Raw genomic sequence first — 12,744 nt, 5'->3', positions numbered from 1 at the left:
TTATTCCAATGGAACAATGTTGCCTTTCAATTCTTTTGTTAGACAGCTTTAAACAATAGTTGTGACTGCAAAAACATAGAATGTGTGCATGGTACATGGGAAAATGTCGCCTCACTCAATGATGTCGTGAGAATATTGGGAACTAGGGGTTGATATTTTAGCAGCTTTTTATCAAAATTAGGCAAGTCGAAAGCCAAGATCGAGATCCCTATAAATGAACCTTTATTCAAGGGTCATACAACATAAATTGGTGTGAAAACTCACACCTGGCAATGACATTTCTATAAAAAAGTCTGTAACCCTGTTAATTTTGAAAGAAAAAATATGTTAACATGAGACGTCCTAAAATAAAACGACGTGGGTTGGTAGAAGTTTTGCTCATAATAAAAATCCTGGCACACGTGGATATTAAGGAGAAGTTTCAAAACAATATGTGACTAGTAGTGGCTTTGAAAAAATATTTTGGGGCATTCTCTTGGATTTGATCTTCGCAAAAAACAACATGACAGCTACAATCCATTGCAATGTTGATCTAGACAGGTGTGATAATGTTTCCCAAAACCCTGAGCACTGATGAAAACCTAGTCTGCAATCGGATAATAACGTTTGAAACGTGTGAGATAAAAAAAATAATCCACCAGAGTGTTTCTTTTGAATAAAAAATATTTATTGCTTCATCTTTAAAAAATAAATATTAAAATTCTTCAAGGAATTATAAATTCAACAGTCAATATTAAATATTAAAATAAATAAATATGCACGACATATATTAAAAAAATATGGCTTCAGTACACTTTTTCAGAGTAAAATACAATCGGTTTGGCAGTTGGTTATTCTTCCTAAGATTAATATCCGGCAAGATAAAAAAATATTGTAAATAACATGACAAAATACTACTTTCTCTGCAGCGTTAGTTAACGTTTGAAGTGCTTTCATGCATTCCTTGTTTGAAAATTAAAATGAATACACCATGAAAATGCAAAATATTCAAAATGATAGAAAATCTGTTCACGAACCACCATTCAAATGTAATTTCAGAAGGCACAATGTTGAAATGTCGCCTTTAAACTATCACGTTTCCATCCACACAATAACACCAAAACGTAAAGTTAATATTCTAGAAGCACTCTAGCAGGTAAATGTAAATATTCACAGAAATAACAGATAATCTGGGTATCTCCTATCTTTTGGCCGTTGTGGATAATGGGTTGCTATACAGGAGAGCCTTCAAGAGCACTGGGTACATTTAGTGGGAAATAGGTTGAATATATGTCATTCAAACATTAATACATCTTTGCTATTCAAATACTTAAATTTAGCCTGACAGGGTTACAGCTGTCCTTTCCACATCAACAGTAGCTGGCCACCCCAAACTAATGCAACATACACCTAGACTTTCTTCCATTTTCCAATCTAAAGCATAATGAGCAGGAAGCGGGCTCTGACTGATTAAGGTACAGAGTCAATGCTCCATCACTTTTGGATGCAGAAGTGCCATGTATTAATGACTGTAGACTAACTATCCCAATCTTCTTTTATATCTTAGTATGGGGTTATCATTTATTCTGGTTCCATGTAGGTTGTTCAAGATCAAGAGATTTAGGAATGGAAGGAATAATGCTACTCCATTTTTTTTTAACAAAAGATTAAAATGAAACTCCAATGATCGCATCTGGGTGAAGGGTTGGAGAGCCCAATTGAGATCGGTACTATAAGTGGGTGAGGGATAGTCAGGGCTGATCCCTAGCAAAGCAAATCCCAATCATTGCACCAGGATCGAATGGAGACCTCTATGTCTATGAGAACATCAGCTGAAGTCGCTTTTGTGAAACCACGATGGAGCGAAACGGTAGCTACTGTTGATTATCAGCGATATGCTGAGACACAAGATATCATTTATTCAATTAATATAACCAAGTTATTCCCCTTGTACACTTGCCTCTCCTAGGGTAGAGATAGCAAGCAGACAAGGTGCTACTCAGTATTAAATTTACTATTGTCTGCGGCTTAGGGCCCAGGATAAAGGTGCTTCAAAAACTGTTAAATACCTATCTATCAGCTGATTTTGGTGATTCTTTTCCAAAAAAAAACCTGTATGAATTTATAAAGTATTTCATATGTAGTAGGCAGCACCCTTACTCTCAGACCACACATCTTGCAATGGTTTCTTAGCTATACGTCATAGTCACAGCCCTTTAGTGCCCCACCTTTTCCAACTCATTGAAATCACTCTTGACATAGGCAACGTTCTGCAACCACATGCTTGTAAGCCTGGACTTTCAGACAAACGTGAGCTGCTGCCACTGTATTAAAAGATATGCTGGGTTTTAGATTATATCTCTGTCACAACAAAAAAAAAGGCATAGTGTTCGATAAAAAAAATTCGAATGTTAACATTCAGAGAAAACAATCTGCAAAGGTAAACCCCAGACATATTTAATGTTAGCAGCTGTTCAATTATTGTTTTCTTTCACTGCCCAACGGGGGTTAGCCCATTCCTTTTTTTCTTGCTTTAGGGCCATAGTACACTTTCACGCGCTGTTTGTGCTTCGTTATTGGATGTTTTGTCATAGGTGCAGAGCACATCCGTATCGGTCTGAAATGTGTGCTCTGCAGTAAAATTCATCAGTTATGACAATACATGCAGTCCTGCCCCACAGGTTTTAGTTAGCAGAGTGGGTGTGCACACCTTGTTGGTTTTAAGCAGTTTCATACATCCATGTCTCCATTTTCATGTCCAAGTCTTTTCTTTTCCTCGGTTTCTCCTTCATAGGCCGTCGAGTAGGTTTTTTTCATGCTGTAGAAGGAGTAAAATATTACAATTAAAGTTTCTTACTTTTATTTTTCAAAAACCTTTATTGACAAAGTTGCATAGACAAATTACAATATAGCATTGAATTAAAGTTAATGGCTATGCAAATGAAGGCATATATACTGCCGCATGTATTGCATTTATTATATTGTAGTTCCATGTATATTGCAATTCATGCTCCTCATGAGTCTCTGAAGAGCTTTTCAGATGGGTAGAATGCTTTCTTATAAGGGTGTCGGTATGTAGAGTAGAGGTTATTTCCATGTAATGTTTGGTATGGATGAAGTGAAAACCTAAAGCAATTTAGCATGAGCAAGTACCCACAGTGGATCGTCATGTGTATCCTTGTGATGGCAGGGGTGGTTTGCTATGGTGGATTCAAACGGTTTGGTTTCTGTAGCAGGTTGGCATGAGTGAGAGTACCAATTGTGTTGTGAGTTTCCACGGGTGTAGTGCTTTGTGTAAATATCCACATACAATAAAGGTGGCACAATGGTAAACAATTAGTGAGGAAACCACAGGAGTTAAGCAAACAGCTGTGCTCTTATTTATGCCTTCAACTGAAAGAACAATCTATGGCCCGAGCAAGGACTGTAGTGTTGCTTGCCAAAGTAGTGTCATGCAAGGTCTAATTTCGGAACACCCCTCCACACTAGTGCAACGCAATGTGCTGCTGCATGGCACTCACGTTCATGTTATGGGTGGGGTCTATAAATGTGTTTAGGCCCAGTAATAATAGTTACAGATCCTATTGGAATTATGAGATTTTTTCCCCACATCCAGGGCCCGACTCGCAAAGTTAAGCCTAGACTTAAGTTTACTACTTTTTGATATTTATAAAAAGGTAAGTTACTAACTTTACAACTAGTAAAGTTACCAGTAGTAACGTTACTACTAGGAAATTTACTAGCAGTAAATGTACGTGCAGTAACTTACCTTTGTAAATAGCAAAAAGTGGGAAACTTAGATCTAAGTCTAAGTTTCCTACTTTTTGGTATTCAAAAAGGTAAGTTACCACTAGTAACTTTACTACTAGTAAACCTACTAGTAGTAAAGTTACTACTACTAAGTTTACTAGCAGTAAAGTTACAAGCAGTAACTTACCTTTGTGAATGTCAAAAAGTAAGAAACAGACTTCAGTCTAAGTTTACTACCCTTCAGTGTTCAAAAAGGTAAGTTACTACTAGTAAAGTTACCTTTGTGAATTCCAAAAAGTAAAAAAATTAGACCTAAGTCTATTTTGCCTTAGTGAATAGAGCCCAGAGATTTTGGCTTCAGAAGTCAAGTGAAATATTCGTGTGAATCTTTGATGGAAAATGAGGGAATCGATTTGGAAACACTAATTTCTGCATGCAAGTCCACAAAATCATATATTCCCTTTAATTCCTTCCTCGAATTGCCACACCCCAATGGTAATTACGTGGCAGGGAAATAACAGGGATTTTAACGGTCAATTTGCAATTATGACCCACATAGCAGTTGTTGTTCCCAACAGGTTAAACCTGTGCAGTCAGATGACAAAAAAAGGCCCCTTGCCAAGGGGACGAGTTTGGGACCCATTACAAGGCATGGAATTGTTGATCCCTGGGTACTCTGCAGTGAATGTTACATTCTCAATACTCAAATACATGGTCTAGTACTTTTTAAGCAACCCAAGAAAACCAGAGTCGTACTTACTGCACTCCAATAACGATGGCAATGGCGATGAAGCTGATGGTTGACAGAAGGACAGCTACTATGGCCAGTGCAGTTGTGGACGTGTCGCTGAGTTCCCCGTTTGTCTTCGTCCTCAAGAACATGTCACTGCAGCGTTGTCCAATGAAATTGTGGTGGCATCTGTAAAGAGGACCAACATAACCTGGTTAGCAGGAGCACAACCCCACTGTGATGTTCAATTTACAAGCAACTTTTCACAAGCCATCAATTTCATACATGGTTATTACTAACTTGAATCTACTTCCCTCCTCCACCCCCTAACTGTTCAAAATTGAAGGGGAGATAAAACTCTTAGGTTTAACGGTAGTTGGGGTGTAGGAAGGAGACAAGTCTTCATTTAAAGATTTTTTTTAAGTAAGCTGTGCAAATGTATAATTCCAAATCATTTCACATGTAGACTGTATCACATGGAGGAAACTACATATGGTATATGTTGTGCATTGGAGTACACCTGTGAAGCTACAACATTTGAAATTGTTTAGGAATATTGTTGGAATTGTTTGTAAATCCATTGTATGTCGCTGGAGGAAAAGTAAGGGGGTAGATTTCTGACTTTTGAAATATGGATTTTGAGAATCATGCGTGTATTTGATGAGCACAGCTCATCTGCCAAGTGAATGTTTATGACTATTCCTCCAAACCACACAATAAAGAATCAGCTATCAACGCTACTGTTGTTTCATTGTTCTTGGAAGAGTAAGAGCAGGGGAACCTATTCACAAAGAAAAGTAGTAATTCTGCATACTTAGTAGTACTCCTTACACTACATTCTGATTTAGTACATTTTGAAATAACCACAAATTCCAGCTAGTAAGTCTTGAAAGCTGTGCGTAGAACTCCACGAGTACTACTGAATGTGACGTGTTACTTTCTCAGCGCTACTATTTCCACAGTGTAGAATTTCACACAGAGCACATGACCACTCCACAGAAGTGCACCCTGGTGCCAAAACGTAGATCTTTTTTTCCCTCCACAGGAAAGCCATTATCCCCATAGAGAAACCCATTTCCCTACACCCCCACCAAGCTTAGAAGTGATTATTCCTATTCCCCACACGGGAAGGAAACTTTCTCCAGCGGAGAAAAACTGGGAACATTTCTAGGATGACAAAGAGTCTGTGAATGCTACTAACTCATAAGTTTGAAGACTTTCACAAACTTTCAAGACAAATAACTTTGACACACTCACTCCCAACCATTTTTATCTGCACCACTTAAAGTCAAGCTGTATCTTTTTACACCAGTCTGTGTGGTAACAAAAATAAAATAAATAAAAAAATCAATCACTTTTAAGTGGATTTCTTTGTATGGAGGAATACCTAGCCCTTTGCGTATGGGAAGACAAAAGCCGGGTTTTGGTGAACCCTGACAGACAGGAAACCAATTCAAGACTTCTGCAAGGCGCTTTAAACCTGTTCACAGAATGGTTCGAGATATTTTCCCACCACTGATGATGACACCCAGTTCAAACCCAGGGGCATTCGAGCAGAACCAGATTTTCATGAAATACTGCCAGCCGTCAAGCACGGCTTTAGCATTCAAGAAGGAGTTATAAATTAGCGTGGGTGTGATACAACTCGGAAGATGCATACACCTTTGCAAGCCCTTTTCTTTTTATTTACAAGCAGATGGAAGCTCCGTTGCTTGTTATGCAGCCTATGCATTCCATCAAACAGTTTATGCATGCTACAATTGCTAGGCGATACCAGTGGGAGATGTGTTGCAACTTTCTTTGCATGCAAACACATGTGCTGGGAAAATAATCAAGACACTGGCTGGGGTCGTAGTTCTTTGTTGATGTCAGAAGCAGAACTTGGGCTCTGGAGTATTACTAATGAGATGGGGATTGGGATGCCAAAGGAGAAAGAATGATAACATTGTATGGAAATAAAATGTTTTGCAATCACATTCTAGAACTAACCACTGTAAAGTGCTCTGATGCCCACGGATCAAGTTCGTGCTATATAAAACTCATAAATAAATAGAAAGGGACTCAAGCACATATCTATTATTTGCAAAGATTGCGAGCTACCCTCTTAGAAATGTGTTTGTGTTGTATGGTGTGTGGATTTCTATTTAGGGGTGTGCACAATCTATTTAATGTGATTTTGCAGTTGCTTAAAATTTCAGGCAAATTATTTGAAATTACTCGTAATTGTGTGCAATACAAATCTGTCATATAGTGTTTAGTACTACATTTTCGAGCAAAATCCTTGAGTTTTTGACGGGGATAAAGATGACGTGGGAAAGATTTTCAAAGTTTGCAGGCCTGGGTACTAGAAAAGTTAGTCACAGCGACGTCTTTGTGAATTGAGGCCTGTCTGATGTAGACTTCTAGATTTATGGCTCCAACATTGTACTCCCATCACTGAAAGACTAGTTCTAGAGGATGAACAGTTTTACAAATACAACTTAAGGCTCTGAAACTTACATGCAAGCTACTTCATTCAGTGCATCCAGGTATCGACATTTGCCGTGAATGCAAAAATCTTTATGAGTCGTTTCGCACGGGCTCTCTTTCTTTGTCTTTTTGTTTTCCTTGTTTCCTTGTCTTTTTCTCTTTCTTTCACCGTTCCTTTTTTCACCTTTTTTTGTGGTCTTTTCGGGTTTCACAGTTTTGGCTGGAAAACAAGACCGGGAAAAGCTGTTAAAACAAGAGTCCAGGACATCCATTTCTTCTATACAGTTTGAATGAGATTTGTTTCAAGTGAAGTTAAGAACATACCAAGCAAAGGTGGGATTTTAAACAATCAATGAATGCCTCAAGTCCGAGGAGGACACATGTACCATGAGAGGTGAGGAAGCAAGGACAAACACACAAGGCTGCTACCAAGGGTAGGACATGCACTGAACACTTATGCCCACATGCATCAAAGTAAATTGCATTTGCATTTGCTAATCGCAAATTGAAAATGACTTCCCATTCATTCCTATGGGCCTCTAGGCCCATAGGAATCAAGGGGAAGGGATTCCTTAATTGCGATTTGCAAATTGTGAATCGCAATTAAGGAAATTTAAGAAATTGCAAAAAAAATGTGATTTCTTGGTGCTTGGCCGTTTGTGATTTCTTAATTGCGATTCCTTAATTTTTGCAATTAAGAAATCGCAAACGGCAACAATGATGCATGTGTCTGTAAGATCCTAACTTCAAGTAGTGTAGAGTGTTATTACTTCATGTTTTTCAGTGATAACTACTCCGCCCTTCAACAATTGTTACTACATGCGGTATTACCAGGTGGTTTTACTTCACCATATGAACAGATTACGACCCCATTTTACCAGTCAACTAATTATGAGCCACTCTGTCATTGATATTAACCCAAACCTTTAGACTGCATTCATTGATTCACACAATCATAGAGGTGCGTGGAACAGCAGCCAACAGAAGAACTAAATAGGTACATACAAAATCTTATCAAAAACAGTAGGCGTCAATTAGACAGCTGCAAACAGCAGTGCCCTATTTTGTCATTTGTCAGTTTTGTAGACATGTACCTGTTAATCTGGGCAGGGATGCAGCTTTACTATTAGTTAACATAATATTGAACTTTATGGACTCCTTGTTTTAGCTAGCTCACTCTTGACTTCGTTAACTTCCGCCTGGTTACCAATTAGCAGGCAAAGGCTTGAATATTGCAGGTACTCTGTCTATATTTAAGTCTGGGCCTATATCCAAGTGAATATTGTAATCACTGAGTGCTATCATTCAACACCTGCATAGTAAGCACATGGGAAAGTAATCATTAACGTTGTTGCCTCACTGGGTGAGATGTTGCAACCTCCACCACTAACTACAGTGGTTGGCAAGTAGGCTGCGCTCCAGGAGGGCTTAACACATTCCAGGCTAAAGGTTACGTGTAATCATGCCACAGACTCTAAACTCTACATGGGTTGGGCCTATCAACCACCAGCAAGGAAGTATCTTTTCTTAGAACGGTTTAAAAAAAACCCAGCATTTTTCTTATTTATCCTGGACAGTTTCCTCAACATGGACGCTGTCGTCCAAGGAAGTAAGCAGGAGACAGGGAAAAAAATGTTCCTACTACCAGAGTAAGATGTTTTATTATTCCCCTTAGTTGTTGTCACCCTTATGTCTGTTCAGTTTCCCTTTGTTGAGGACACCAAGTGTCAGTCATTGACCAAGGTCATTGCCAACTTGTTAGCATCTATTTACAAAACTAACTACTAAGTTATAGTTTATTAAATTAAAATAGATGTGCTTAGGTCAATGCAAAACAAGACTATTGAATCTGCGCTTTCCTGGTAGATAGACTTCAACATCCTCATTGCGGGTGTCCCATAATTTGGTCCAATATTTACCACTCCAGCTTAATAACCCTACTCTGGAGATCACTATTTATCAGGTAATATAAATAGCATCCAGTACAAGAGTTTCCCTGATAGTGGGGAATAACGTGGAATTTGGTACTTGCAGCGCCAAAATCTGAATGTTATGTAAATATTTGGTATGATAAAGTCTGCAAAACATATACTGCGACCCTTGAACATAGGTGTTTAAGCAGGAACTGAAATTGTGCCATTCACCCGTAAGGAGGTTCCCAAGATGATGATGAAGTACCACTTAATAAAGCTATGCATCTGACACACTCTCATGTCTCCTGGCTTAGCAGGTGGAAGGCATTTGTAGATACACCTTATGCTGTAATGGCAACGGTCTACCTCACTGCAGAACAATCAGGCTCAGATTCCTTTTAAAGGACACCTATGATAGGTTGTTCTGATTCTTTTAGACACCATACATGGGTGAAAAACATCCAGCCCCCTTCTGCACAAATTGTAAATGGTGTGGGTGGCTAATAGCAGAATTAAGGTAGGTGACTGAATATTCCACTCTGTTTTATAAACACTACTGGGGGATACTACTGGATGGACTTAAATTCTAGCTTGGGAGACAAAAGCTAATTTTGCAACAAAAGAGGTCCAATATTAACAGGAGTGCCACATTTCATTTTACTCCACAGCTATGAATGCTCCCATTTTCACCCCCCAGTGAGACGGATAACCACCCACAGTTCTGTAATGTGTAGAACCACACCTAGTTCAGTGGACTTGCAAATACCTAATTTTTCCAAATCACCAGGCTTAGTTTGTCCTCTCAGACTAGAGTTGGATACCTCTAGTAACTGGCCTTGGCAAATATTCGGTTTAAAGGTATCCTACTATACCACCGTGAAAAAAAGACAATGTAATCTCAGGAAACCCTCGCTCTCTGACAGGTTTGAGAACACCCCGACAAAAAAACTGAAGGAATCAAGCTACTCAAGAAATGCAGCATGAGAAAAAAAAGCCCTTGTCCTCTATGCATCCATCTTAAACAAAAGCAGATGTCCAACTTACTTTGGTTTCCACCTTCGACAACCAGTTCAGATACTGAGGGGTCGTCCTCGGAGTCGTAGTCGCCTTCCTCTTCAAAGCTGCCCCCAGACTGGAGCTCGGCCCCATCCAAGCTGGCGTTTGCATGCAGGGTGACGTTATTCGCCGATTCGGTGCCGGGGAGGGTAGACCCAAGCACTGAGTACCTGCATACTGGAGAAAGAAAAAATAATGACAATTATAGCACGCACCGCCAAAGCACAAGCGATGTGATAAGAAATTAGCCCTACTAAATACCATAGAGCAGCAATTTAAAGTGCGCATTAGACCCCAAAAGTAGGAGGAAGCTGCGCATCTGCAAGTCATATGGCAGGGATAGACGTGCATATGTTCCTCGAATAAATAGTAAGGCAGTCTAATATAATCACAAGAAACAAAATATTCCAAAGACATCCAAGCCTAATTTGCACATTTTTTTTTAGTAAAGGAGTTCTACTAACTTCCCGTTCAAGGGGTGAGAAAAAAGTAGCAGGAGCAGCAAATAAACGAAAACAAATAATTCAGAATAGCATTTTAGAGTAAGCCCAGGCATCTCGCAGCTGAAGCTCCGCCGTCGCACTGAAGGCATGCAGGCGGGTGGAACGCCACAGGGTCCGGCCAGGCAGCCATGCCCGGGCAGCCCCAGGATGCTCACACGATGATGCCAGCAGCCTGGGCTTCGCGCAGAGGTGTATCAGGCACCTAGCACCATTCACAATCCACCAGAGAGAAGTGCGAGCATCGCCAGGCCCACCAGAGTTGGGGCAGGGGGGCGCTGCAGCTTGTCCACTGAACAGCGAGAGACTCGTATCCTACCCAGCGGTGGGCTATGGTGCTGCCGTTTGTCCATCAGCAGCCTCACTGACCTGCGGGGCCTCAAGTCCTACCCATCCGCAGGACATTTGACTGCGCGTGTCCACTGACAGCCTCACTGAACAGCAAAGGTCTCACATACCACCCAGCGGTGCAACAGGGCCATGTGTATGTGGAAGCCCCACAGAACTGCAAGTGTCTCACATCCCACCCCGGCGGTGGGACCGAGCACTGCACTCTGTCCACGGGCAGCATCCAAGGACTGCGAGGGTCTCTGATACTAAGCAGCAGGGGTGGCTCAGCTTCTTACCGAGAGAGACAGCCAGAGTGCACAACAGCAGCCGGCAGGGTGAGAGTGGCAGGGAAGCCATGTCTTTCTTGTGCGGATGGGGAGAGGCGCGAGTTCCTGGAGCAGGTGTCTAGCGCGCGGCGGGCTTTGAACTCGTTCTGCGACAGTCTCAGGGCGGCCGGCTTCCTATAAAGGGCAGCAGGGTGCGGAGGCGGTGACGCACGAGAGGCACGGCTACAGGTGTGACCGGGGCGGAGCTCGGGCGCGGGGAGGGGCCGCCGCCGCCAGGTGACACGCGCGCTTACGGATGTGCAGACCCGAGCCGAGTGACTCAGCCGGGGGAGCCCTGCGGAGGCAAACGCGCAGGGAGGGGTGGGGATGGCGGTGGGGTGTCAAGAGGTAATGGTGCTGAAGAACTCAGACACAAGTACACACACAGGAAGCAGCCGCTCCGAAAAAATGTAGCCCGGGGCAGAGGGTTGGAACATTCAGGTTTGGGCTTGCATATCACCTGTCCTTCCTAAACCGGGGCGAAAAAAACCGCAGCCTCTTCGTTTTCTGAACATCCCTTACTTATTGATAACTGTATAGATGATGTGTCTACGACTGTCCGGCTTTTTTTGCAGTCTTCGACCCTTGACTTTATTTTAGGCCGGACGTTCTATAGCATCACATGCCATATCTCAAGAAAAGACACCCTGAGTGAAAACTCACCTGGATTCCTAGAAAGAGTTTAGTCTGGTTGCAGTGAACACACGCTTCCGGAGGCAGTGATGGACTGGCGTCTTTACTTTGCTAAAGCCATACCGGAAATTTGAAAGCTGCCTTATTTTCTGTGTACTTATTTGTTATGAATCTGAATAAAACGTTGAACTTTGCATCGATGTCTCTGGATTTGATTCCTGTAGCCACGTCGCATCACGGGTGCCTCACGCCTCATTAGAAATACATTGATGCACCGCCATAGACGATTTAAATAGCGCGATGAACGCTCGCAACGGCCGACTCTTAACATAAGTCAAGGGCAGAAATTGCTAACAAGCTAAAACCAGGTGTGTTGTCACTTAGGACGTGTGATTTCTTGTTTGCACTATGCCCTTTAGCCTCCCGTTTTAGTGACCACGGCACGCAAGATTGTCCTAGCACGATTAGATATTTGGAAAGCTGTTTAATTTGGAAAGTTGTTTAATTTATTTTCTGTATTATATTGGCGCTGGACATTTTAAACAATACAAACATCACAAAACGGCATCTGCATTAACATACACAAATGCGGAGTTTTAAAATACAACACATATAAAATCCTTTTTTAATGAAGTGTATGCTTCCATTGACAAAATAAATATTTCGTTTAAAATACCTCGCTATTTCATTGGATCTATGAGCCCTAATCCATTTTCCAAAAGAGAAATTAAGTTGTTACATTCAGCGTGTTCCTCAATACAAGCTACAATTCCATATACAATATTCGAGTTCAAATTGTTCATGGGCAAGGCCCTAAAAGCAAACAGTCATAAAATAGAGGTAAAAGTCCATCCAAATGTAACTAAAAACGACAGTTTCGTTTGCATAACAGAAATAAGATGCCAGCTTGCCCAAACAGTTAATCATGTGGGGTCTCATAAATGGGTAAAATAAAATAATTTCTGGATTTAGAGAAAAAAAAAGACATTTTACTATGCAGTGATTCAGCCGCATCCCCACAAAGCCTAAATGTCCCCCACTTCTCTGTTTATTTCTTA

General features: G+C 41.0%; 1 protein-coding gene across 1 annotated transcript; it reads right to left on the bottom strand.

Moving 5' to 3' along the window:
* Positions 1–645: 645 nt before the first annotated feature.
* On the bottom strand, positions 646–11,180 carry LOC147727485 (amphiregulin-like). Its single transcript, XM_086961558.1, has 5 exons — positions 11,024–11,180; positions 9,886–10,074; positions 6,959–7,148; positions 4,490–4,648; positions 646–2,797 (listed from the first exon to the last, which is right to left on the bottom strand). Exons 1-5 carry the CDS (start codon positions 11,082–11,084, stop codon positions 2,710–2,712), a joined length of 687 nt encoding a protein of 228 aa, XP_086817684.1. The 5' UTR covers positions 11,085–11,180; the 3' UTR covers positions 646–2,709.
* Positions 11,181–12,744: the final 1,564 nt, after the last annotated feature.

The sequence above is a fragment of the Lissotriton vulgaris genome, chromosome 3_1 (assembly GCF_964263255.1).
Source record: "Lissotriton vulgaris chromosome 3_1, aLisVul1.2, whole genome shotgun sequence".
NCBI classification, from domain to species: Eukaryota; Metazoa; Chordata; class Amphibia; order Caudata; family Salamandridae; genus Lissotriton; species Lissotriton vulgaris.
Note: the sequence above shows the minus strand (reverse complement) of the source record. Positions and strands in the feature narration are given on the sequence as shown.

Excerpts from the sequence above, each read along its gene's own strand:
- LOC147727485 (XM_086961558.1), bottom strand. The coding sequence starts at position 11,084 with ATGGCTTCCCTGCCACTCTCACCCTGCCGGCTGCTGTTGTGCACTCTG. Across the intron at positions 10,075-11,023 it reads CACTCTGGCTGTCTCTCTCG|TATGCAGGTACTCAGTGCTT; the intron begins GTAAGAAGCTGA and ends TTCTTTCTCCAG. Across the intron at positions 4,649-6,958 it reads CTGAATGAAGTAGCTTGCAT|ATGCCACCACAATTTCATTG; the intron begins GTAAGTTTCAGA and ends TCCTCTTTACAG.